At 32.9% G+C, this 27937-nt stretch overlaps 2 protein-coding genes and 1 long non-coding RNA gene across 3 annotated transcripts in view; all 3 read right to left on the reverse strand.

Moving 5' to 3' along the window:
* Positions 1 to 27937, reverse strand: part of Zir (dedicator of cytokinesis) — a 78853-nt gene that overhangs the window by 15324 nt on the left and 35592 nt on the right. Inside the window, exons 33-51 of the mRNA XM_080148184.1 lie at positions 22995 to 23140; positions 22573 to 22707; positions 21881 to 21988; positions 21298 to 21442; positions 20227 to 20253; positions 19678 to 19753; positions 19056 to 19146; positions 18590 to 18663; positions 18231 to 18344; positions 17308 to 17413; positions 17009 to 17126; positions 16160 to 16221; positions 15460 to 15506; positions 14299 to 14396; positions 7330 to 7399; positions 4919 to 5078; positions 4345 to 4471; positions 938 to 1040; positions 392 to 498 (exon numbers count right to left, since the gene is read on the reverse strand). Coding sequence (XP_080004310.1) covers positions 392 to 498; positions 938 to 1040; positions 4345 to 4471; positions 4919 to 5078; positions 7330 to 7399; positions 14299 to 14396; positions 15460 to 15506; positions 16160 to 16221; positions 17009 to 17126; positions 17308 to 17413; positions 18231 to 18344; positions 18590 to 18663; positions 19056 to 19146; positions 19678 to 19753; positions 20227 to 20253; positions 21298 to 21442; positions 21881 to 21988; positions 22573 to 22707; positions 22995 to 23140 — 1914 coding nt within the window. The remainder of the gene's footprint in view (positions 1 to 391; positions 499 to 937; positions 1041 to 4344; positions 4472 to 4918; positions 5079 to 7329; positions 7400 to 14298; positions 14397 to 15459; positions 15507 to 16159; positions 16222 to 17008; positions 17127 to 17307; positions 17414 to 18230; positions 18345 to 18589; positions 18664 to 19055; positions 19147 to 19677; positions 19754 to 20226; positions 20254 to 21297; positions 21443 to 21880; positions 21989 to 22572; positions 22708 to 22994; positions 23141 to 27937) is intronic.
* On the reverse strand, positions 23316 to 24014 carry LOC145306182 (uncharacterized). The gene is made up of 3 exons (XR_013874918.1): positions 23972 to 24014; positions 23806 to 23877; positions 23316 to 23509 (listed from the first exon to the last, which is right to left on the reverse strand). It is a non-coding gene; the product is annotated as an uncharacterized LOC145306182 (long non-coding RNA).
* On the reverse strand, positions 24125 to 24741 carry LOC145306294 (uncharacterized). The gene is made up of 3 exons (XM_080148374.1): positions 24557 to 24741; positions 24409 to 24476; positions 24125 to 24236 (listed from the first exon to the last, which is right to left on the reverse strand). The coding sequence occupies exons 1-3, from the start codon at positions 24731 to 24733 to the stop codon at positions 24125 to 24127; spliced, it is 357 nt and encodes a 118-aa protein (XP_080004500.1). The 5' UTR covers positions 24734 to 24741.

Here is a 27937-nt window from a genome sequence, read left to right on the forward strand (position 1 = left end):
TAAATGTAATCTACATAAGGGGTAATTTTGTGTATCATCATTAGGGAAATACAGCAACTTATTGGCCATTGTCTTATCCCTTTATATCCCTGATAATTTTCAGTCCATTGTCACATTTAAAATTTCTTTAGAACAAGAGCGACTACTCACCAATGGAGCTCTGTATGTCTGTCTGTCTGTCTGTCTGACTGACTGACTGACTATCTTTTTGTCTGTCTGTCTGTCCGTCTGTCTATCTATCTATATCCTACCCAGGGAACTCAAGGACATGGTGACCTGCATCTTGACCCTTGCAAAATTATCTATCTATCTATATCCTACCCAGGGAGCTGAGGGACATGGTGACTTGCATCTTGACTCTTGCAAAATTATCTATCTATCTATATCCTACCCAGGGAGCTGAGGGACATAGTAACTTGCATCTTGACCCTTGCAAAATTGTTTCCAATCTCAAAATTCTGCCTCATCAGAAGATACAACGAGGCTGATGATTGCGACCTTAACAAAATAAATGATTGAAATCAATCGGTGCTTTCCTTCACAGTATATATCGAGCACAGCCCCCCCCCCTTTCTATTCTTTAAATCTCCCATTCATCCCTAAACCCTCGGGGAAGTACCCACCCAAAGGAACCTAAAATAAAAAACTAATGCACGAAAAACTACACACTTCCTTATTTTCAATTTATTAAAAAATAACAGGGGAAAGAGGAGTTTCTGTGCGTGACTGACAGTTTGAGAGAAATCACTAATTCCCTATCTACTTCAAACATGGAAAATATCTAAAGCATAATACCATCTAAAAACTTAAATTTAAAACAGAATAGCCTAAAACACGGAATCTAAATAATCAGTGGTTAGTGAGATCTTAATGGTCAAACAAAAAACCTTAAACCTTTATATAATAGGATTAATATAAACAAAAGAATCAGACTTACCTAATACTAGAGATAGATGAAGAACAGTGTTTAAGTAGAGATTTACAGAGGGCAGCACAGTGCTCAGTTGTTTCATCAAATAACAAGTTTGGATATTTGGATACTAAATATAAAGATAGATAGATAATTAGATAGATAGATATATTTACATAGGGTCGCACAGTGCTCGGTTGTTTCATCAAATAACAAGTTTGGATACTTGGATACTAAATAGATAGATAGATAGATAATTAGATAGACATATGATTAGATAATTAGATAGAAAGATAGATAGATAATGAGATAGATAGATTTACATAGGGCAGCACAGTGCTCAGTTGTTTCATCAAATAACAAGTTTGGGTACTTGGATACTAAATAGATAGATAGATAATTACAGGGTGGCCACAAGGTTTTTAAAAAAAATCCGTACATTTCCGTGCATGCTAAAAAAAAAATCCGTACATTTTTCCGTACATTTCCGTACATTTTTCTACTATGTAGTAAATATATTATTTAGTAAAAATGGTTTCATACTAGGTACTGATCAAGATCAATTTTTCTATTAAAGTTAGAACAAAACTTATTTAACAAATGTTGATACTTTATGGATGGTATTAACTAATCTAAAGAAAATTTTGAAATTGGGCTCCAGGTTCAGGTACTGCAGGCCTCCAGGTAGATCCTAGACAGGTAAAAATTGAAATTTTTTACTTAAAAAGTTAGAACAAAACTTATTTAACTAAAGTAGCTTCTTTATAGATAGTATTAACTAATTTGAAGAAAATTTTGAAATCGGGCTCCAGGTTCAGGTACTGCAGGCCTCCAGAACAAAACTTATTTAACAAAAGTTGTTTCTTTATGGATGGTAGGAACAAATTTGGAGAAAATTTTGAAATAGGGCTCCAGGTCCAGGTACTGCAGGTCTCCAGGTGGATCCCAGACAGGTAAAAACTGAAAAATTTTTCTATTAGAGTTAGAACAAAACTTATTAACCAAAAGTTGATACTTCATAGATGGTATTAACTAATTTAAAGAAAATTTTGAAATTGGGCTCCAGGTTCAGGTACTGCAGGCCTCCAGGTGGATCCTGGACAGGTAAAAATTGAATTTTTTTACTTTAAAAGTTAGAACAAAACTTATTTAACAAAAGTTGATACTTTATGGATGGTATTAACTAATTTAAAGCAAATTTTGAAGTTGGGCTCCAGGTTTAGGTACTACAGGCCTCCAGGTAGATCCTGGACAGGTAAAAATTGAAATTTTTTTAGTATAAAAGTTAGAACAAAACTTATTTAACAAAAGTTGATACTTTATGGATGGTAGGAACTAATTTGAAGAAAATTTTAAAATCGGGCTTCAGGTTCAGGTACTGCAGGCCTCCAGGTGGATCCTGGACGACAGATAAAAACTGAAAATTTTTCCTAATAAAGTTAGAACAAAACTTGATATCGTCTTTTTCTTCAAATTAGGTAATACTAGCTAAAAAGTAAGAACTTTTGTTAAATAAATTTTTTCCTAACTTAAATAGTAAATAATTTCCGTTTTTACCTGTTCCTTGATCCTACCTTGATCCTACCAGTACCTTGACCTGGGGCCCGATTTTAAAATTTTCTTCAAATTAGTTAATACCATCTATAAAGAAACCACTTTTGTTAAATAAGTTTTGTTCTAACTTTTTAAGTAAAAAATTCAATTTTTACCTGTCCTGGATTTACCTGGAGGCCTGCAGAACCTGAACCTGGAGCCCGATTTCAAAATTTTCTTTAAATTAGATAATACCATCTATAAAGAAGCTACTTTTGTTTAATAAGTTTTGTTCTAACTTTTAAAGTAAAAATTTTCAATTTTTACCAGTCCAGGATCTACCTGGATGCCTGCAGTACCTGAACCTGGAGCCCAATTTCAAAATTTTCTTTAAATTAGTTAATACCATCCATAAAGTATCAACTTTTGTTAAATAAGTTTTGTTCTAACTTTAATAGAAAAAAATGTCAGTTTTTACCTGTCCAGGATCCATCTGGAGGCCTGCAGTACCTTGACCTGGAGCCCGATTTCAAAATTTTCTTCAAATTAGTTCCTACCATCCATAAAGAAGACACTTTTGTTAAATAAGTTTTGTTCTAACTTTTAAAGTAAAAAAATTCAATTTTTACCTGTCTAGGATCTACCTGGAGGCCTGCAGCACCTGAACCTGGAGCCCGATTTCAAAATTTTTTTTAAATTAGTCAATACCATCTATAAAGAAGCTACTTTTGTTAAATAAGTTTTGTTCTAACTTTTAAAGTAAAAATTTTCAATTTTTACCTGTCCAGGATCCACCTGGAGGCCTGCAGTACCTGAACCTGGAGCCCGATTTCAAAATTTTCTTCAAATTAGTTAATACCATCTATAAAGAAGCTACTTTTGTTAAATAAGTTTTGTTCTTACTTGAAATTTTTTTTTTTTACTTGTCCAGAATCCACCTGGAGGCCTGGAGTACCGGAACCTGGAGGCCGAATCCAAAATTTTTTTAATAATAGAAAAACTACATCCCAAAAGGAAACTTTTTTGTCAAATAACCTATCCTCTCACTCCAAAGACAAAGCCTATAATCACTGTTTACGCAAAAGTGTCAGAACTTCCCCCCCCCCCCCTTGAATAGAAACTTTGAAGACAAATCTTGAATAGTTTGAATAATTCAACTTCTGGTACACCATTCTTGTCCAAACTGGTTCCCGTGAAATCTAAATGTAACTTACAAATATTATAATGATACAGAACAAAAAATGGATCATGGAAAGAAAACGAAGTTGCCGGTTTCATCGTATTTTTTCACAGCAGCTTTTGAAGGGTTATTTTAGGTTAGGTTAGGTTAATTAAATGTCAATGATTGCCCCGCAGGGTTAGAAAATATGCCCCGCAGGGCTAGAGCCCCCCACAGGGGCTAGAAATAGGAGAAAGGCTACTGTGAAAAAAACGACGAAACCGGAAACTTCGTTTTCTTTTCATGATCCCAAAAAATGATACATTTGACTTAATTTTTAAAGATAATACACCATGCTCGGAAATTCCGTACACCAAAATGAAAAATCCGTACAATCCGTACATTTTTTTAGCACTTTTTTAAAAATCCGTACATTTCCGTACATCCGTACATTGTGGCCACCCTGTAATTAGATAGGCAGATAGATAGATAGATAGACAGATAGATAGATAATTAAATAGATAGAGGGCCGCACAGTGCTCAGTTGTTAATAAGATAGACAGACAGATGGATAGATAGATTCACAGAGGGTAGTACAGTGCTCAGTTGTTTCATCAAATAACAAGTTTGGATACTTGGATACTAAAGAGATAGATAAATAAGTAGATAGATAATTAGATAGACAGATAATTAGATAGATAGATAATTTAACAAAAGGATGGATAGAATGAACCAAACTCACCTAATGATCGTTGCATAGCAAAGAGATGGAAAAGTGTTTGTGTGGATTGATGTGTGTTAAAGGCATGCAGGATTACTCGCAGTACAGAGGCCAACAACGTCTGTGATTGGTCAGATTGACTTACAACCTAGAAAACATGAACCCTGATTGGTCGGAAATATTATTTGTAACATAGTCTCTGATTAGTCAAATTTGATTACTCAATTATGATTGGTCAGATTGGCCTACGACCTACAAAACAAGCTCTCTGATTGGTAAAGATATTTTATTTAACATCGCCTGTGATTGGTCAAATTTAATTGCTTAGTTTAAAACTGCGTCTGTGATTGGTCAAATTAACTTACAACCTAGAAAACAAGACCTCTGACCTCATAAATATTTGTTTGTGATTGGCTAAATCAAATTACTAAATTGAAACTACGTCTGTGATTGGTCATATTGACTTACAATCTAAGAAACAAGACATCTGATTAGTCCATTGTCTGATCAATGAAGATTCCTGCAACACAATGTATTCAGATATACCTTTTTTGATCTACAGAAGGGAAATTTTGTTTATCATGATTGGATATACCTGTTCCACAATAGACAGAGTATCTAGGACCACAACACTGACTTCAGTGCACAGGTTCCCCTCGATAATCTGGTCCTCCTCTAGGTCTCCCCAGCAGGCTGGAGGTCCCCCACCCCCAGGTAAGCTTCTGGTAGCCTCCAGTGTGTTTGGTGGGATTAATCTAAAATGATCAATTTTTGTGATCAAAAGTTATTAATATACTATTGACTACGCTACTAGAGACATCTAGGGGCACTTAAAGGAAGTGAGGAAAGTTTGGGCGATTTCTTTTTTGGGGGAGGAGGTACCATTACCCCCAAAATTTCCAATGCCTATTAAAAGCTTCACTGTAAAGTAGAACCAAATTATAGGTTCAGCGGTTTGCGAGATCTTTAGTTACAAAAAATAGGCAAATAGTAGATAATTGATAGGGTAGTGCGGGGTTATTGCGGTAGGGGGGTCCAATTCCGGTCACTCGACCAACTTTTTTAAAACCGTTTTTTAACGATGTTCTAAACGTTTGCGAGAGATCTTCAGAAAAAACAAAGTTGTAGTTTATTGCCTATACTTTTATTTCTTACTTCAGCAAATTTTTGTCAGATCACTCCTTCTATGATTTTTTGCCCTCAAAAAATTTGCAAAAAAATTTGCAAAAAAAAATTTAAAAATAGGCCATGTTCAATAAGAGATATAAGTTTTCCGGAATTGTAATGTAGGGAGTAGATTTGAAATCTGCATAAAATTTTAAGGATTTTTTATAAAATTCGTTTTTTGTATAATTCTTTATCTAAAAGCGGAAATACATTTTAAGTTAATTAATTTTGGCATCTGTTATGGTGGATTTAAAAAATCTGCGCTCTGATTGGATGTCGTACATCATTCAACCAATTAGAGCGCAGGTAGTTTAAAATCCACCTATCCTATTGGTCAAAATTAATTAACTTAAAATGTATTTTCGCTTTTAGATAAAGAATTTTACAAAAAACGAATTTTATAAAAAATCCTTAAAATTTGATGCAGATTTCAAATCTACTCCCTACATTAAAATTCCGGAAAACTTATATCTCTTAATGTTCAATCTAAAATTGTGAAAAAATGGTAAGTCCTAGCGACCTAAGGGTTTTTGTAAATGAAAACTATGGCCTTCAGTTATCGTTTGCAATTGGAGGCGTTGTTCCAACTTGATTTTTTAATAATTTTTTTTTCATTTAAAAAAAAAGGGGATATTCCGGTCACCCAAAATTTTGTTTTTTATTACTGTATGTATAACTGTATAATACCCTAATGTTTTTTTCATGTGATCTGGAAGCATAAACAACCTAAATGCATGACCTAAGCTTTAATCATTGCCTTGCCTGTTGTTAGATGTACATTACTAGTCATTTTACTGCTTGTATTATGTCATGTTTTGTTGCCTAAGCTTTTCAATTTGTAAAGACATTTAAAATTTTTCAGACACATTTTTATAGTAATGGGAAGAGTATATCACCCAAAGAAACGCCTTAAATATTTGCCTGAAGATGTATCAGCTGCATTGGCTCATGTAAGAAGTGGTATGTCTGTTAGAAAGTAGATTTAAAATTCCATATGAAACCCTTGCATCTTTTTTGTATAAGAGGGTGTTTGTGATTTTTGCGCAGTTTGGATTTTTTATGTCAAATCGGCTAGGATTAAGCTAGAAAGGTGTTTAAGGTGTCTATAGAAAGCTCTTTGCATGTCCTAACAAAAACTCCCCAGGATATGGGTTCTATCTCCAAGATTTAGAGTACATATTCAAGATTTTATATTTTTCAAAATTCCTGTTGCATAAAATGTGTTGAAATATTAGAGTTAGACCCCATATCATTTCCAGTTTATTGTCAGGCATGTAATTCTGCATCTTTAGACACCTTAACCACCCTTGTAGGTCAATCCTAGCCAATTTGAGACAAGAAAAAATGTATCAAAAACTGCTGTCAAAACTGGCAGGAATCTGAAATTGCCTCTAATTTATGTATAAAGCTTATAAAACATAATCATATAATAAAAAGTATGATTTTTAAAAAAAGTTTGCATGAAAAAAAAATGATGTTTTGACCGACTTTTTTTAAATAGGGAAAAGGGGACAAAAAATTGTCCGATCTGCATGCGACTAGTACCGATAGAAAGCTAATGACCTCAGCTTTCTACTCGTTGTTAAAAAAGGTTAAAAAAATTATTTTAAGGGAGTGTTCCAACCCCCCCCCCGGTATAGGCCAACCGCCGCCCTTTAGACCGATTTTTGACCAACTTCTAGTTGCGAGATCTTAATGGGACCAAGACAGGCTTCTTCCTTATTGCCATATCGTTCATTTGCACTCAAAAAAACCGGAAAAAGTTTTTGGGAAGTATGTTTTTTTTTAGGTTGAAGCAAAAAATTGACCGGAATAACCCCGCACTACCCTAGACATTACCTGTTTGAGGCAAATGAATGCCTGTTGTTCCATCTTCTTGTTTCTGGATTCGGAGAATTGTGACCTCCACCTTAAAAATTTAGAAAAATATTAAAAACAAGAACGTCTTGCGCGAGGCGGTTATTATCCCCCCCCCCCAAAAAAAAGAAAAGAAAATATATCAGATTTTAGTCCATCTTCGTCCTCAAAAATTTCGAGGGAGAATTACAAACTTGAATTATCCCCCATAATGAGAATATGTATGTTCCCCCAACTACCTAAAAAGCTTGGACGTCCTTTATTAAAACATTAAACAAGGACAACTAAATTCTTTTAATGTGGTGTCATTGAAGAACTGTTAAAGGTATTAAAAGTAGAATGTTTATTGTTTATTAACAAATAGTAAAACAGGGCAACAAATAAAAAAGTACAGACTGGCCAGCCAATTTTGAAAATAAAAAACGTACATAACGTACACAAAAAAAATACGTTACGTACATAAAAAAGTAAAAAAAACGTACAAAAACGTACATTCCTAATAAAAATAAGTTAAATAATTTCCTAGTTACCTATTGTCAATACATTTAAATCTACTAGCAGCTACCTGTAAAGGAGAACCATAGCGAACTGACAGACACAAGATATCCTATTACTCTATTTAAAAGAACTAGCGTCTACGCTCTTAAAGGCCTCTAGGGGCACTTGAGGAGGGGAGAGTTGAATTCTATAAAAAAACATGGATGACAACATACATAAGTAGCAAAGCTCAAAAGTTATTTATAGACATCTGGAAAAAAAATTAACTTAAAATCAGTGAGCAATTAAAATTCATTTTTGGGGGGAGGAGGTAGTTTTTTTTCTAAAGTCAATTTCTCTTGGGAGGGTGGATGGTGATACTCTTCCCCAAAATAGTTATAAAACTTCCAAAAACCTATGAGAAGCTATCCTGTTAAGGAGAACCATATCGGTTCCTTGGTTAGCGAGATTCTTTGGTTAAAACAAACAGACATCCTGTTATTATGTACAAAGTATATCCTATTATAAGGAACAGCGACTACGCCCTTAGAGGCCTCTAGAGGAACTTGATTAGGGGGGGGGGGGAGTTGAATTCAAAAACCCATTTTTTTTATTTAAAAAAAAGTAAAAAAAAAGGATGACAACATCCTTAAGTAGCGAAGCTCAAAAGTTATGGATGGAAATCTGGGAACTATATAAACTATAGAGTAGTGTCGTAAAAAATAAGCATTTAACTTATTTAAATAAATCACAAAACCTTTTAAAAATATATAATAACGTGAAAATCTAGGAATAAATTCAGCCCCCCAACAAATAAGCAAATCTCAATGAAATTTATCGGAAGTATTAAGAATGAAAACTAATACAATCCCTGAAAATTACAACCGTCTATCAGGAATATGAGTAGACAAAATCAAAAAAACCTATACATCTAGGAATCGATCTAGCACTGCAACAAATAGAAAAACCTTAAAGAAACTTTTTGAAAATATGTAGAATGTGAATTTATTTATTCCCTGAAAATTTCAGCCGTCTATCTTGAATAGAAGTCGAGAAAACCATGAAAAAAAGAAAATCTAGGAATAGATCTAGCACCCCAACCAAAAGGCAAATCTCAATGAAAATATGTAGAATGTGAACTTATTTAATCAAAAAACAGGAGCCGAGAAAATCACGTTTCTCCGATAGCATAACGGACTGACAAAGTGATTATAGAGTAGCTTCGCTAATAAATTTTTTAGTGAGGGAGGGGGGAGTAGACCACCCCCATTTCTGATTTCAATTTTAACAAGAAAGAAAAAATAGGGGAAGGGTGGTGATTTTTTTCTAAGAGTAATTTCTCTTGGGAGGGTGGTTGTACCCTCTCCCAGGACCTATGAGAAGCTACCCTGTAAAGGAGAACCATATCGGTTTAGTGGTTAGCGAGAACCTTCGGTACAAATAAACTGACAGAGAGACATACATCCTGTTATTACGTACTAAGTATATTCTATTAAATAAAGTAGTAAGTTTTTTGTCTGATGCTTAAGATTTTCATAACTACATCATACAGTTACCGAGATGGTTTTAGGCTATTTTTCTACCATTTTGAATACAGGTTCTTGAAGGGATATGGAAGGACAGAGAAAATAGCCTACAACCTCACAAAGATCATGTCGGTTCAGCAGTTAGCGTGATTCTTCGTTACAGAAAAAAGGATTTATAGGATAAATATCTTCAGGGAATATATCTACTGGTCCTGTGGTAGTTTTAGGCTATTTTCTTAGAGTGTGGGAAACCCACCCCCCCCAAAAAAAATCAACCACCCCCAATTTATTTTTGTAAACTAATGCAAATCAGCGGGGTGGGGGAACCCCCACCGCACCCTGGGGCGAAGCCTAAATGAAAAAAATAATCACAATCTTTTTTTTTATTTTTTTTTGGAAAAATTTCTAACAAACGATTCTATAAAAGAGGGGACGAAGCCTCTAGAGGCTAGGGGCGAAGCCTCTAATCCTTGTAGAAAGTAAAAAGCTTTAAGTGTCCCTCCCCCAAAGAAAATAGCAAAAAACCATCACAGGACTATTAGGTATATTCCATGAAGAGTAGAGCCCAATAGGTTCAGTGGTTACTGAGATATTAAGCTTCTGATATACAGACGGACAAGCAGACGGACAGACATTATTCTACTTTGTATTATGGATAATATACTATTTTTGTAATACTTTTTGTACAAATACAAATACATATACAAATACTTTTATACTTATATTTGATTCTTATTCTTTAAAAACTGAAGATATTAAAAAATAAGACTTCTCAATCCTAAACTGAGCACCATATGATATCTCGGAAAATTTACCCAAGTATATAAAGAATTTGAAAAAAATTATCGTAAAATCTATTAAAAGGGTAGTTGCATGAAATGCATTTAAACTTGAATTTAGTCAACTGCATATCTCTTTCTGTTCAATAGTTTAAACTAATTCTATAGGACATATAATTCAAATCCATAAATTTAAACTGTAAGTTCTAATAACATATATGCATAATTTACCTACATATTTTTGTTCTATGAAAATTGAAGATATTATTGAATTTATTTGATATAATACACCTATTGTTTTTGCAAAAATTTTCGTACAAAACATACAAATTACTTTTCTGCTAATATTTGATTCTTATTCTTAAAAAAAACGTAAAACGTACAAAAATACAAATTTCAAAATACGTTACGTACACATATCAAAATAACGTCCAGAACGTACATAGATTCGATGCGTAACGTACAAAACGTACACTCTGGCCAGTCTGAAAGTAGGAATTAAATTCAAGAAATAAATACAGAAATCATTTTAACATAATGAATTTCTTGTTTTTATTAACCATCAATACAACATATTAAAATTTTAGTTAATGGTTAAAAGCCTTTTATCAATACCTAGCCTAAAAGCTGCCAAAATTAATATTTAACAATATTCAAATTTATATAAGATAAAAATAAATAATTAATATATTTTTATAGAAAGTATTTAGCAATTTCCCTCGTATCACAAATGGACCACAAACAGGCTTTCGAAATAATGATAGTTCATTCATGCTTATTTTAGGTTAGGTTAAGTAGGGTATGTTTTTCTTTCCTTTCAGAATTTAGAAATAAAAGAGGGGAGGGGATTGCTGGTCCATTTGTAGATATGAGTGAAAGCAAAAATTATTTCTTCTCTAAATCTGTTCTTGTTACTAATGAACGGACAAAAAGCGTTCAAAAACAAAACCGAATACGGTCATAACACGAAAAGATGCAATTTGAAAAATATAATCATTATTATCTGGCCGATCACTTAATCGCTGAATACTAAAAAATGGACAATTAAGAAAAGACATATGCACTATCTGACATTTGCACTAATATACTCTAATAGCTTTGACTTTAAGAGCACTCTAATATCATTTACTCCAATAGCGCAGAGACAGACAAACAAAAATACAGACGAATATACAGCCAGACGACCAGACAGACAGACATAGACATACATAAAGACAGACGGTATAAGGAATCCTAAGCTTTATATAACGCGCTTTGCTTGTGCAAAACAAATAAGGCATCAAATTATATACAAATAACTGTGCTGAACTAAATTGAAGCGGTGTTTTATAACATACTAGCGTTTGCGTCTCGTGTGGCCTCTTGGGATGTCGACCCCCCTCCCCACTTTAATTTTAGTTTAAAAAAAAGGTAAAATAGTTTTTTGTGGGGTCTTCTTTTTAGGAGTGATGTCTCTTGGGAGGAAGTTCGTACCCTTCCCGAATATAGGTTAAAACCTACAAAGGACATATGAAAAGCTTTGCTGTAAAAATAAAACTGACATCATTCCAGCGGTTAGCGAGACCCTTCAGTACAGACAGACATCCTGTTACTTTTATATAAGGATATTCAATATTTATGGATATAATTAGAAGTTTTAAAGCCAAAAGTATTAATTTTTATGTGTTATAACAAAATTAAATGTAACAATATTTCATATTCTTATCGGATTTTCCATATAAAGTTTTAAAATAGTTTAAATTATAGAGTTTACCAGTTTTACAGGCCCCACAGGAGCCGAAATGTCTTTTTAATACATTTCTAGAGAATATTAAATAACAAAAAATAATCTTACATCAAATTAAATCTTAAATTAGTGCAAAATAAACTTGTGATAATAAACAGCCATAAGCAAAAAGGTGTTTAAAAAAGCATAAGATGTCCTATTAAATATCATGCATACTGTATGTAGAACGTTTTTAAAAGCGAAGCTTTTCTATAATTAGGGTCGGTCCGTCCGTCCGTAACGGATAGCTTTTTTCGTTAATTTAGGCATGTTAGAATTGTCTTTTCGATTTCAAATTTTGCATGGTGATTCCTTTAATAGTTAGGTACGATTTAGAAAGCGTAGCAACTCTATAATCAACACCAAAATGTTCGTACGTCCATTTTAAACATGTTGATTTTTTTACTTTTTTAACAACAAATATTTATGTGATCTAATCATCCGATTGATCTGATTTTTGGTATATTGATTCCTGGGACAACAAAGTATAATGTAATAAGCGAAGCAACTCTATAATCAAGTCCTAGAAATGTAAGTATGTCCATAAACATTATCCTGAATCAAGCAGTTTTTCAACACATTTTACTTACAATTTTGCTTTGACTCTTATACATTTATATTATGATTATTCAGTTCTGACACTATATAAGTGTTAATGTCCGTTTGTCCTACTGTTTAAGTGCTTCGCTTTTATGGATGTTGTCATCCTTGTTTCTTTAAAATTTCTTGTATTTTAACCCATAAAATAATAAGTTTTATTTTGTTTGTATTCAAATAAAATAGTAATAATGATGATTTTAATATACAAAAATAACCACTTTATAAACCTTCCCAGGACCTATGAGAATCAACATTGTAAAGGAGAACCATATCGGTTCAGCGAATATCAAACTCAATCAGTACAAACAGACTTATAGACATCATGTTACTTTTATATGTGTAATGTTTAAATTATAAAAAAGCTGAAAATAATAAAATCTGGATGCATATTTTGCAAAGTGCAAAGAAGCATAGCAGCGTAGAACCTGTATAGAACATAGAATTTCCCACAGTAAAGGGAGGTGTGGTAGGACTTACTTACACACATCCTGTTACTTTTATATGTGCAATGTTTAAATCATAAATGATAATAAACTGAAAATAATAAAATTCAGAACCAAAAAATAAACAAGGATGCGCATATTTTAAAGTGCATATATATAAAGTGCATAGTAGCATAGCAGCGTAGAACCTGTATAAAACATAGAATTTCCCACAGTAAAAGGAGGTGTGGTAGGACTTACTTATACACATCCAATTACTTTTATATGTGCAATGTTTAAATCATAAATGATAATAAGCTAAAAATAATAAAATTCAGAACCAAAAAAAAAACAAGGATTCGCATATTGCAAAGTGCATAGTAGCATAGCAGCGTAGAACCTGTATAGAACATAGAATTCCCCACAGTAAAGGGAGGTGTGGGAGGACTTACTTACACACATCCTGTTACTTTTATAAGTGCAATGTTTAAATTATAAAAAAGCTGAAAATAATAAAATATAAAAATCAAGAACAAAAAAATAATAAGGATCCGCATATTGCAAAGTGCATAGTAGCATAGCAAAGTAGAACTTGTATAGAACATAGAATTTCCCACAGTAAAGGGATGTGTGGTAGGACTTACTTACAAATATCCTGTTACTTTTATATGTGCAATGTTTAAATAATAAATGATAATAAGCTGAAAATAATAAAATTCAGAACAAAAAAAATAACAAGGATCCGCGTATTTTAAAGTGCATAGTAGCATAGCAGCGTAGAACCTGTATAGAACATAGAATTTCCCACAGTAAAGGGAGGTGTGGTAGGACTTACTTACACACATCCTGTTACTTTTATATGTGCATTGCTGAAATGATTAAAAGCTAAAATAATAAAATATAAAAATCCAGAACCAAAAAATAAACAAGGATGCCTATATTGCAAAGTGTAAAGTAGCATAAAACCTGTATAGAACATAGAATTTCCCACAGTAAAGGGAGGTGTGGTAGGACTTACTAGTCTTCCTGGGCTGCCTTTAGGGTAATAACATACAGTGTTATTTAGATAGATAGGTAGGTAGATTATTTGTTTGTTAGATAAATAGAAAGATATATAGATGGATAAAGGGATGATTATGATAGTTAACTATCGCATCGTATCATAGACAACTTTCCGCGGATATTAAAATGAAAAATTTTAAGATTAAAACCAGTTTTATTAGCCTCTAAAGGCCCGGGCTAACAAAACTAGTATTAATTTTAGTATTCATTGAAAATTGTCTGTAATACAATGCTATATATAATTTTTCAGTATGGCTGAGAACCGGTTCTAAACCAGCGGATATTAATCGGTTTGGAAGTCATACTGGAATGTTCCCTACCTTTTCTAGACGAGCCTCTGCTTAACATTTCTTTGGCATTGGGCCGTCCCAGAATTATATCTTCTAAATGCGCCTTAGCCTCGGCGGCTGAGTTACCCCCTAGTTTGGGTCAACATTTTAAATTTTTTTTAATTTGGTCCCAGGGTTTTTAAGGGATAAGACAATGGATAATAATTATTATACATCCCTAATGATGATAAACAAGAGTAACCCTTCTGTAGATTTGGAACTTAAAATTTATTTTAAAGTTAGTATGTTTTCAAACTTAAAAATTATCAAAAGGGGGGGGGGCGAAAGTGACACTTTTTGAAACCAAAACTAAGAGTCAACAAAGGAACTGAACTAAAAAAAGGGTTACAGGTCTGAGATTTTGCATGGCAGTTGCTTTATAGGGGTACAATATGGAACTGTGAAGAAACGGCGGCGCAACCGCCGAAAACCGCCGTTTCCCGCCGTAATTTTTGTTGCCTTTTCTCGGCGGTTTTCGGCGGTTGCGCCGCCGTTTTTTCACAGTTCCATATTGTACCCCTATAAAGCAACTGCCATGCAAAATGTCAGACCTGTAACACTTTTTTTAGTTGAGTTCCTTTGACTTTTAGTTTTGGTTTCAAAAAGTGTCACTTTCGCCCCCCCCCTTTAATAGATGTGTCCAAAGTTTTTAAACAAACAAATATAAAAACACATTATAAAACTTTTGGGTTACATTCCTATCTCCCTTCTCTCATGATATTTTTACCAACATTACTTTGCTATTTTATGCCAGGGAAAAGGGAATGATATTCTAACAAACAATTTTAAAGGAAAATTTCCCCACAACCCCCTTTCCCCCCTTCTTACCCACCACTCTTCAGTTATATGAAAAAACAAGATATACCCCCAGCTAACTTCCAAAGGTTTCGTGATTTTTTTTGTAGAACTGATTGTTACCATAGCTAGGCCTGATTTTATACAGGTGCACAAATTTTTATTAGAATAAAATCTCATTCATAAGCTTAAAAACTTTCGGGTCTTTTTAGTAAATCTTGATAAGGTGACGTAATTTTTACCTTCAAAAGGGATAATTTTGTTTATTTCAATTGGGGGTGTAACTACTTATAAATTGTCTTATCCCTTATGATCCCTGACCTTTTATTTAATTTAATATGTAGTTTGTAAAATGTTCCTTTGATACTGCTCCGATGCATACCTCTTCTCCCTGATTTTCTGCCCTAAAAAAACGAAGATTAATTTGTGATTCTTCTTTATTTATATTCTATACAAGCGGATGCGCCCCTAGCATTAGGAGCAGTGCATAATAATAGGTAGAGAAAGAAATAAATAGCCATAACCAATCCCAAAAATTAAATCTATAATTGAAATAGCCCGTGATATACGTGAAGCTTCCTCTAAAAGGAAAACTCAAATCACTTGAGTAGTTATTGAAAACTAGAGCTTCAGACAAAATAACCTTACTACATTAAATAGAAGGATGATAGATGAAATGAAACAATACCTTAAACAGAACTATTGTACCAAAATGTTAACACTTTCTAGCCGGATTGTTCTTTCACTTTGTTCTTATTGGTACAATTTACTGATTAGGGGTCTAAAGGCCTTTTTTTGGTTGGGGGGGGGGGGGAGGGGGGCTCATACCTCCCCCACATCCATCAACATTAGATTTAAAAGACAATAAAAAATATTCTTAAGGGGTGTTTCTTTTTCTCTTGTGAGTGTTTTGGTACCTTCCCCCCAAAAATAGGTATAAACCTAATAGAAGCTACACTGTTAAGGAGAACCATATCGGTTAAGCAGTTAGCGAGATCATTCGGTCCACACAGACAGACAAACACCCAGTTACTGTTATTATAAGGCTAAATACTACCTTATATTGGAATGATGAAATAGTCAGCCTCAAAACTTCGCAAACAGACATCAATCTGTCTCCTGATAAAATATGACAAAATTATTTTTTTGTGGTGGGGGGGCAAGTACAAGCTTAAAACAAAGAATGGATTTAGAATAAGTTGATATTGAGAGAGATTCTTTCATACCCTGATAAAATGTTTCTCCCAGCTGACTAATATAAGGATACCCTCCATCAAGCCTTTTGATTTTAAACCATCCCTTCTCTGACAATGGAGAAACGTATTAACCAATATCTGAGGACTATATTAGCAACCTAATTTGACGACAAAAATCCCCTGTCACAATATCCACCTTTTGTATATCCATTCAACAGGATAAATTAAAAGTTTCTTGATAATACACCAACAATGATAGCCTTGAAACACGCTTGCAGTAGAGAAATATAGATAAATAGATATATACCTAGTAGATAATATTTTATGTTTAAATATAAGAAAAAATTTGACGAACAGACGCTTAAACATTGCATTATGAAATATTTTCTTTTAAAGAATTAATATCGAGGGCACTGACCCTAGAGGTACACTTTAAATTGCGGGTAGTCGACTCACCACTTTAAATCAGGGGTTAAAAAAAAAAAATATGTTATTTCTGGGGAAGAAATATATTTGTTTCTAGAGGTGATTTCTTTTCACTGTGAAAGGGAGCCATATATTGGTCCAGTGAGATCATCTGAGGAATGGGGCTACAAACAACAACATATTACGCTAGAGTCGCACAGATTAAATGGATTTGCAGCTTATTGTTGCTGCACTACTCATAAACAAAAAATTCATACAATTTCAAATTGATTTAAAGACAATACCTGTTAGTTCTACCCACCACTGTTTCAGCACCCCTGGCTCAACATTCTTGACGACCCACATGAAGCAGGCCAGAAGGTCTTTGCTCGAGTCTTGGCTCAGGTTGCACTTGGCAGGCTTCTGAAATATCGCATCGCATTATAACAAAATATCTATCTATCTATGTAAGTATACCTATCTATCTATCTATGTATCTATCTATGTATACCTGACTGAAAGGTGGATCCTTCATACCCTCAGCAGTACCAAACATGGAATAACTATCTATCTACTTACTAAACCTATCTATCTATGTCTATACCTGGCTGGAAGGTGGATCCTTCATACCCTCAGCAGTACCAAACATGGCAGAGCCAGCAATCTGAAGGGCTGTTATCTGGTCAATTATGGGTGTTCCCGCCTCGTCCCTATAAAACACAGGTAAAAATATTTACTTTAACTGCTTGAAGATTAGGGTTGGCAATCCGTCTAATTTTTGGACAGGAGACGGATTCTTACAAAAATCCGCCCAAAAAAACGGATTCTCCGCGGATTCCGGATTCCATCAATATTTTAAAAGGCTTTTTAAAAAATAAATTATGGGATTAAATTATACCGGTTACTGGGAAGAATCTAAAGCTGCGTTTTTTCATATTTTCTGATCTCTCCACTTAGTGGTATAGGTGGGGAGAGATGGTGGGGGGAGGGGGAATCTTTGCCTTCAAAGAGTGGGGGGGGGGGGGGGCAGTGAAAGAAAAAACTAAAGACGCTAAATTTAGCCTAACAATTAAGAATCCGAATCCGCTATAAAAAAAGGGATTCTGGATTCGGGATTCCAAAATTGGCCAAAAATTGGGCGGATTCCGGATCCCGGATTGCCAACCCGATTAAGATATATAATTAAGAATTTAATTTAAAGTAAAACATGCTTTTTTGTGGTTTCCCAATTAAGGCCATGTTGATCACAGAACCCCCAATTAAAGAGAGGGATTGGGTCATTTTTAATTTTTGAGTTTTAATTCTTAACCCCCCCCCAAAAAAAAAATAAAAACTTGGACGTGATAGAAAGATAGAAAATAAAACCTGGTATTTGCAAGCTCAGTAGCTCCATAAAGACATCCAACAGAAGATAGCAATATTAGATAGAAAGATAGAAAATAAAACCTGGTATTTGCTAGCTCAGTAGCTCCATAAAGACATCCAACACTAGATAGCAATATTGGATAGCAAGATAGAAAATAAAACCTGGTATTTGCTAGTTCAGTAGCTCCATAAAGACATCCAACACAGTCAATGATAATTCCAACCAATGGGAGATACAGATTTGCTACTTTGGCTTTCCCGACAGGGTCGCTGTATCTGAAATAATTGAGAATGGTTATTTTTATAGCAGAATATTAAAGACTGTTTTACGCGGATATTGCTGATGTTATAAATTTTATTTTATTTTTTTTTTGTGAAAAATTGTTTGTAAGGGGATACGATACATGATTTTTTCATGATGGATCAAAAACGGTTCTAATCCAGTGTGGATATTAATTGGTTTCGAAGCCATACTGGAAAAGATATTCCACTGTAAAATTATTTCTAAAAAAAACTTTTACCTAGGGTCAAGATCATGACAAGTTAGAAGATTTCTCAAGAGTGCAACAGATTTACTATGTATGTCGCCATTCTCCTAAAAAGTAAATTAAGTGCATGATTTCTTTTTATCAAAAACCTAACTTTACCAAATCTTCTTATAATCTAAAGTAATAAGGATTTTTCTGTCTGAAGCTAAAGATCTCAGAAATTGCTGGTCAAATAAATTGTACTTATCAGAGATGATTTATAAATGTCATGAAATGGTTTTAGGCTATTTTCTGACATCCATCGCCTTTCCCTAGAGGCTAGAGGCTAAGCATCTAATACTCAATAATTAAAACGTATTGTACAGGTCATTACTACTTTTTTTAAAATTATGTTTAAAATTAGTTGTGAAATAGATGTGTAATTTCGAACTGGAAAATTAGTTGCACCTGTTTTTGAGCCTAGGTATTTCTCCTACTCCTACTATAAATGATTACCCACCTGTTCTAGAGCAGTATATAAATTAGACAAACAGAGTCCCACAAGAAAGTGTTGTCGTCTAAACTCAGAGCTTAGCTCTGCCCAAGAGGACCTGGAAAATAAAAACAAGGATGACAACATCCATAATCACGAAAATACAAAACCTTTAAAAAGTATTTATAGGTTTTTGCTACTAAAAAATATAACAATCAAAAAAGCAATTCAAAAATATTGGTTGAAAAGTCCAAACACTGCTAGCTTCAACTAACAAGTGACTAAATAAATAAGATAACTTGCATTTTATAGCTTTGGGTACCAGTGTAATTTATAATCCAATGTCCCTTCCTTCCTTGCACAATTAAAATAAAACCAACTAATATCCCGAAATTCCAAAGAGTATGTTCCATATTGTAATAGTAGTCAAATATGTTTACATGAGCATGGACGTCCAAGAGTTTATGGTAAAGGGGTGTAAACCACCCCCCCCCCCCCATACTTTGAATACCCTCATTTTACCCCTTCAATATTAAAATATACATTAGATTACCACTCTCAAACCTTTAAAACCCCACATTTTAACCCCCTAAATCTAAAAAGCTTGGACGTCCCTGTTCATGATTTTTATTTGTAAAAAAAGGTTTACCTATCCCCCATCATGGTGGAAATAAGAGAGGCGGCGCTGTCGATTGATCTCAGTGAAGGAGTGGGGGATGAGGATCCTTAAAGAACAACAATTAATCAATAACATTAATACAAAATAATTTGCAAAGACCCTAAAATTTAAGAAATTGTACCAAACAATATGTGTAATTAAAATACAGATTTATTTCAAGTATGGCTTCGAATCTGGTTACTAAAACGATTCTGAGCCATACTAAAAAATTATGTATAGCATCGTATCATAGATAATTTTCTCGAATAATAAATAAAATCATAAAATTAATACAAGCTTTGTTAACCCCGGGCTGACAAAATAAGTATAAATTTTATGTTTTATTTTTATATTCATAGAAAATGTTTTATAATCCGATGCTATACATGATTTTTTCAGTATGGCTGTGAACCGGTTTTAATTAAGTGGATATTAATCGGTTTCGAAGCCATACTTGAATACTAAAATTAAGGCCCCAAAAATTCTAAATCAAATTGACAACCTGTATTTTTTTTTTAAAGAGAATAAGTTTTGATTTACCTTTTCTGGTCGGATAATTGACCATAACTAAAATAAAATTTGAGTTCATCTATCTTTTTATAGTTATATCATGTCAGCTTTTACTTCTTTTATTTGATATAACTGTCTTTGTGGCTCGGCAGCCGCGCCTCAGCAACACGGAAATAAACATTTTACAATTTAAAAAATCAGCTGGAAGTCTAAACATGTCCCAAATATGGCAATCCCTTATTTCAATTTTTTTACGAACAAATTCAAATTTGAGGTTTAGTCCCAGCTGACGCGCCGCTGCCGAGGACTGACTGTCTTTTTAATATGACTTTATCTGAAATAAATAATATAACTAATAAAACTTCTATCCTATCATTTTATCTATCTAAGCTATCCATCCATCCATCTCTTCAACCATCCATCTATCTAACTAAGTATCTTCCTGAAACAAAGCCACTAGGACCATGCTGATTCACTGAAACATATTTAATAGGATATATAAGATGGAAGGAATTTTAATGTTAGAGGGAGATTTGAAATCTGCATCAAATTTTAAGGATTTTTTTTATAAAATTCGTTTTTTGTATAATTATTATCTAAAAGCGGTAATACAATTTAAGTTCATAAATTTTGGCCAATAGGATAGGTGGATTGGAAACTACCTGCCCTCTAATTGGTTGAATGATGTGCGACACTAAAGCTTCTCCAATCAGAGCGAAGATATTTTTCATTCAACCAATCACAGATGTCAAAATTAATTAACTTAAATTGTATTTCCGCTTTTAGATAAAGAATTATACAAAAAAACGAATTTTATGAAAAAATCCTTAAAATTTGATGCAGGTTTCAAATCTCCCTCTAACATTAAAATTCTTACTTATAACTTATATATTTTAATATCTAATCTATTTATCTATCTATCTATCTACCTGAAACAAAGCCACTAGGCCCATACTGAGGCAGATTGAGTGGTATAAAATGTTCATGGCTGCAAATAATCTAATCATATCTATCTTCTATCCATCTATCCATATCTATCTATCTATCTATCTATCATATCTATGTATCCATCTATCCATATGTATCTATCTATCTATCTACCTGAAACAAAGCCACTAGGCCCATACTGTGGCAGATTGAGTGGTATAAAATGTTCATGACTGCAAATAATTCTTAAGAACTCAATCTGCAACTCCCAGAGGGAGACTAAATTCTCTGGATCCTCACTGATTCTTGCAGTCACCTCCTAGTGGGGAAATTAATGAGGTCACTGTACAAAAAGAACTTTTAAAACTATTTATGGAACATAGATATCTATAATACAAAGTAGAACGATGTCTGTCCGTCTGTCTGTCCGTCTGTCCGTCTGTCTGTCCGTCTGAAGCTTAAGATCTCAGTAACCACTGAACCAATTGGACTCTACTCTTCAGGGAATATACCTACTGGTCCTGTGATGGTTTTAAGCTATTTTAATCCTGTTTTTTTCAACAAAAAAGTAACATGATGTCTTTATATGTGTCTGCCTTCTGTATGTAGCATAGGATCTTGCTAACCGATGAACCAATATGATTCTCCTTTACAGTAAAGCCCCATACTCCACCCCAACCTTAAGTACTCCTAGAGGCCTCTAGGGGCGTAGCTACAAGTATTTAATGATGTAAATAAAAGCTACTGTACAATTTACCTTCATGTAGGTTTTGATGAGAGAGAAAACAAAACCTCTGTCCATTACAGATAGCAGGTCATGCAGGAAAAATGCTAGACATACATTCAACTGTTCAATCTTCTGATTCTAAATAATAAATATCTTTAATAAAAAGTAGAAAAAAGTCTGTCTGTCTTTCATGGAAAAAATGCAATACATATATTCAACTGTTCAATCTTCTGTTTCTAAATAATAAATATCTATAATACAATGATGTCTGTCTGTTAGTCTGATCAATATGTGTGTCAATAATAAAGAGAAGATAATGGAGGAAAAATGCAGGACATACATTCAACTGTTCAACCTTATGATTCTAAATAATAAGTAACTTCAAAGTCTGTCTGTTCATAACTGATAAAAGATCATGGAAAGAAAAGGCAAGACAAACTGATTACTTTAATTCTAAATAATGAATATCTATAATACAAAGCAAAACAAAGTTTGTCTGTCAATCTGGATAAAATATTTTAGCAAACAGTGAAAAATGTGCATCCTAAAGTAACTCTATTCTTTGGCTACAACTTTAGGAAAGTTCCTTTGTAAATACCTTTACAATCTGGGTTGAAAATAATAATGTTTCTAACAATAATTAAAATTCTTAATTTGCAAAAAAGTAGAAATCAAAATAGTTTTTCTTCGGATGAAATATATCATTATCTCTGACAATTTACCTTCTTATGTTTCTTGATGATATCTGAAGTGAGTAGTGCCACCATATTAAGAATGTCATCATGAAATTGTTCAGAGAATCTGTGCTTTCTGGGGGCATTCAGAGTTCCCATGGTGGCTAAATGCTCAACCATTGCCTATAATTTGAAAATAAAATTCTATACAAGGAAGAGCACAATTTAAAATTATTATTTTTGAGCTTGACAACAGTTATTATATTTTAGTGGCTGATACCCTAACAACAGGGGCTCTGTATTCAAAAGGAGGCAGAAAAAATAGCATTAACCCATCAATCCAAAATAAGAAATCTTATAAACCATCCCAGGAGCTAAAAAAAAGGCATAAAAAATAGAGGATGTTAGCAAGGTCTAATGAGAAGAACATACAGACATCCTACTTATTTTAACACTTTTAACAAAATTACCTTGATCATAAGTTCAAAGAAGAACCAGCTACACTCCAGAGCAGAATTCCTGGCAGAATCTTTGGACAGTGTAAGCTGAAGAGCAAGTTGTTCATGGAGAAGCTTGCCTGCCACTGCTGGCATTCCCATTGTGTTCCCTAAGTCTCCTAGACATAATTTATCAGTAACTTTATTTTCAAAATACTCAAAACAAACAAATATTATAATATGGTTCATGAAAACAAAATAGTAATTACCTTGTAGTGGTTTAAATAAGTAGTGGTGCCACATGGTTAAAAAATAAAAACACAGTAACATCTAATTCATATTTTTAAACTCGTATAATATCAAACAATTTATTAACAATGTAACAAAGAATTATAAATATTGTATTTGAATATTGAACAACAATAAACTTAAACATAATTCACAATTCCAATAAGTTCTAGATTCAGTGCAGTTACACTCAGTAATTGCCAGGTTTTCAAGAAAAGTTCTGGACTCTGTGCAATATTGTGTGAAATCAGGAATGTTATCTGAAAAAGAAAAATCTATTATAAAAACTCAAGTAAAAGAAATATTAACAAAGATTGGAGGCATGCAGAAGGAGGTGTATTCGACCCCTGGCAAAATTATGGGAAGTTAATACATCCCCCTAATTATCCACCTCCTACATCTCTATACCCCAAAAACTCCCTAAAATTTAAGATGGGTGTGAAATGAAATTTTATCTGCCCAAAAAGATTTTGTTGAATACTTAGAGAGTTGGACATTGGAGTTGGTGTAATCATCCCCCTGACATTGAAACCATTGTCTATATAATCAGCTTCACCTGTAGATAAACTTGAAAAATCAATTTCAGATGAACCTTGTACGTCCAAACTTTCCATACCCTCTTGACTTCCTAAATTCATTACAAATGTTAAGTCAGAGAAACTAACTAACTTATTGAGTCCTTGATATTGAACTAAAATTTAGTTAAATAATATTCCAAGTACCTTCTCTTGTATTTGACAAGACTTCCTCGTCTGTGGTCATTTCTAGTGTGCTTTCAAGTTGATTATGAATATTATTCAACAAACAAATATTTTTATTCATAAAAAAAAGGTGAAGTGCTTACATTACTTGAAATATATAGAATGAAGCAAATTTTAATCAACAATAAACCTGGCATGGTGAGCAGTTTCAACCAGAGCAGGAGTTCCAGAATCATTGATAACAATCTTTACATTTTGTAGTCTTCCATCCTCTCTTAGTCTCTTCCTACAAGAAATTTAAATCAGGAATGGCAATCCAAATCCAATACCGATTAAACCGTGAAATTTTAAGAAAAAAGATTTTAACCAATATGTTATCTGCATTTAATAAAACAATCAATTAGGTACTGATTCAACACATGTCCTAATTATTCAAAATTCAAAAAATTTCATGATACCTTAGAGCTGAGAAACCAATAACTATTCCATAAACAAAACAGCAGGCAAATATTAGAATAAAGTAACCCTGTAATAAAATCGAACTATCAAAAATAATGATCTAATGGAGCTTAAATAGAAGATACTTTAGTAGAAAGTCCAGCATACCTCTGATCTGTCACTAGTTCTGTAGAGTGTATATACAGCCAAAGCAAATATTTGCAAGAAGCTAAAAATGCTTGAAATTATATAGTTTATCAGTAAAAACTTTCTGCCATAACCATTGACTATTAGTGTAACATTGCAAATCAGGAGGATGAAATTTAGTCCTTCAGTATAAATCATAAGTAGCAATCCTGAAGATATAAAATATTGTAGACATGTAAATTAATGTTATACAAAAGTTCAACTAACATCTATTTGACATTAGAGGTATTTCAGGCTAATATATTGTTAACAACTTTTATGTTCGTATTTCAGGCTAATATATTGTTAACAACTTTTATGTTCCAATAGCAGTATACATTGTCTAATAACATTTCATTCCTGTAATCATTGCAAGAGATGAACATGTGTTTCTTTCATCAGGTATTGGAGATGTATAATTATCAGTTGGCAATATCTTACAATATAGATAAAAATAAGATAAATTCATCAAAAAAAAAGTCAAATATCATAAATTATTGAATTTGGGAATACAAATCCTGTAAAATTTGCCTGATCAGCGCAAATTAAATACTGTAGAAAGTTTGAAAAGACCGGTAACAGATTATGTGGAGGTGTGAGTGGAGGAGCTATTAGTATAGCAGTGTGCATCAAGGCTTGAGCAGTGCAGATTACCTGTCAAAATAATAATCATAAGTTTCATTTTTTTTTTAAATTTGAAAATCTATTTGAATTAATAATTTTGTTTGTAAACCCCAAAAAGTGTTAGATTTGAAAAATACAACTAATACCTTAGCTGATGTACATTTTTCTCAAAATTAACCTTATCCATAGGGGATTTTTATCTTCAAGGATGACATTTGAATTTACTCATAAAAAAACCTGAGAAGCTGGGGTCTTTGCTGCTGACATTTAAATAAGTAAAATAATAATAAGAATTACTCTCAATCCAGTGTTCATAGAGAACATGTAACAGAACACTCCCTCTCCCATTTTATCTCTACTAAATATAATGATATTTAGACAATAGACATGTAACATGTACATAAATTAACATCAAAATTTCAAATTTATAACAGTTTTATGCATCACAAAAAGACTTAAATGGCTTAATAAATGTCTTAAAAAAACATTAAAAAATTTGCAACTATGGATTTGGTCAAACGTGTATTATAACTTATAAAAAAAAATCCTTTTTTTGAAAATTGAAGGATGTAATTTTCACTTATTCCAATGTAAAGAATTAAAATAAAACTGACTTACCTGGCCTGATTAACACAATTCAATCTCTGTTCTCTTTTTAAACATGCATTTTTCAATACATTTGAAATTGTCACAAAATATACCATGAAAAACAGGTTCTTTGCCAAAAGTTTAAAAAAATTTAACAATCTACTTTGTCAAAATCCGGCACCTCTCTTTTGGACTGTAAATTGTATTAGTACCCAAAGTTTTGTGATCATTTCAAGGTCCATGTCAAGTTGATCAGATATTGCCAAGCTGTTTACATGCAGAACTTCTTACTTCTTTAGAATAAACAAACTGAGATGTTTAAACAGATTAACAGATGGACTGTTAGACTAAGTAGATTTTTCATTCAACTGAAATTATGTCTATGGTAAAAATTATCTTTTGATAGCTTTTTTTTCTATTGATAATTTTTAAGAAAAGGATATCAATGCAAATTCCTCTTCTATTATTTTGTAAATTATATTATTTTTGTCAATGTTTTGTTCAAGTTCTGTTTGCGTAAAAGAAAAATAAGGATGACAACATCAATAAGGAGAAGCACAAAAAATGTAAAAGAATTTAGTTTTGATACCCTTTTCTAGAGAAATCTTAAAATCAGATCAAAAACACCAAAGATATAGTGAAAAATATAAAAGTAGCCAAAAACCTGCAAAAAAGCAGCCTGACCGCCATAGATATTTTATAGTTTATTAAGTTCCATAAAGATGGGAAAGTTGACAATAAATTTCAGTCTTATATCTTAAATAGAAGCAGAGAAAATCACATCTCCCCCATAGCATTACGGACTGACTGACTGACGGACAGAAACAGTGACTTATAGAGTAAAAAGTATTACCAGACGCCTTTAAGATAAACAAACCTAGATCTTGAAACTCAGAAAAAGGGGAATTTAATATATTAGTTTATCCTTATATAAAAGTAACAGGATGTCTGTCTGTCTATCTGGAGCATAAGATCTCGCTAATCGCTGGGGAATAATATTATTCTCCTTTACAGTGAAGCTTATTACAGGCCCAACAAAGGTTTATAACTATTTTCGGGAAGGTTACCTCTTACTGAAAAATCATTATGTATTGCATCGTATTATGTACAATATTAATCATTAGTCCTAACTGGTTTAAATCTTATAATTTTTCATTTTAATATCCGCGAAAAGCTGTCTATAATACGATGGATAAATAGCAATAAGAATTTCACTATATCCCTGTGTTTCTTATTTTGATTTAAATAAACATTGAACAACGTCATTAATCATACAAACAAATATAGGTGTTTACCCTTAATGTATCTTTTTGAGCACCGAATCCCCCCCCCCCCTCCTTTTTATTTTGAAATAAAGTTTCAAAATAGGGGGGGGAAGGTGAATATCGCTTTTTTATCTATTACTTTAGATGTTAGGTTATATTAGGTACTGGGTATTCCTGGTATGGTTAGCCATAAGAACCCCTTTCTCCATTTTATTACAAAAATAAAGGGGGTTGTTGGGGGTTAAGTGCTTGACAGGCACTTTGTGGGAATGCAACAAAATAAATGTTTCATGTTAGTTTAAATAGCACTGCTAATTTTGAAGACGAACGAAAGTTAATATAAGATAGAACCGATTGATTCCAGAATACAATTAATACATAAATAGATATATGTGGCACCACTCATAAACTTTACTAACTATATTAGATAACATAACAAAAAAGTTAAAATGATTAACTTCAACTATAGATTGAAACTGATTCTGTATTATAAACCAACGAAACCATAATAAGAACGATGACAATATCCATAAGTAGCAAAGCATAAAATAAATTAACCCGTATATCTTGAAAAGCAACTGAGAGAATCACATTCCCACATAGCGTTACAGACTGACAGACGGACCAACAGACTTAGATAATTATAGAGTGGATTCTCTATCAATATATATGTTATAAACCGCTACTAGTAGCTACGTCCCTAGGGGCACTTGAGGGGGAGTTGAATTCGATAACCCATTTTTTATTCTATTATTTTTTTGGGGTCTCAAATAGTTATAACCCTTCTAAGGACCATAGAAAAGCTACCCTGTAAAGGAGAACCAAATCGGTTCAGCAGTTAGCGAGATCCTTCGATACAAACATACAGTCAGATAAACATCCTATT

The sequence above is a fragment of the Acartia tonsa genome, chromosome 14 (genome assembly GCF_053477335.1).
Source record: "Acartia tonsa isolate MP-2025a chromosome 14, ASM5347733v1, whole genome shotgun sequence".
In the NCBI taxonomy this organism is placed as follows: Eukaryota; Metazoa; Arthropoda; class Copepoda; order Calanoida; family Acartiidae; genus Acartia; species Acartia tonsa.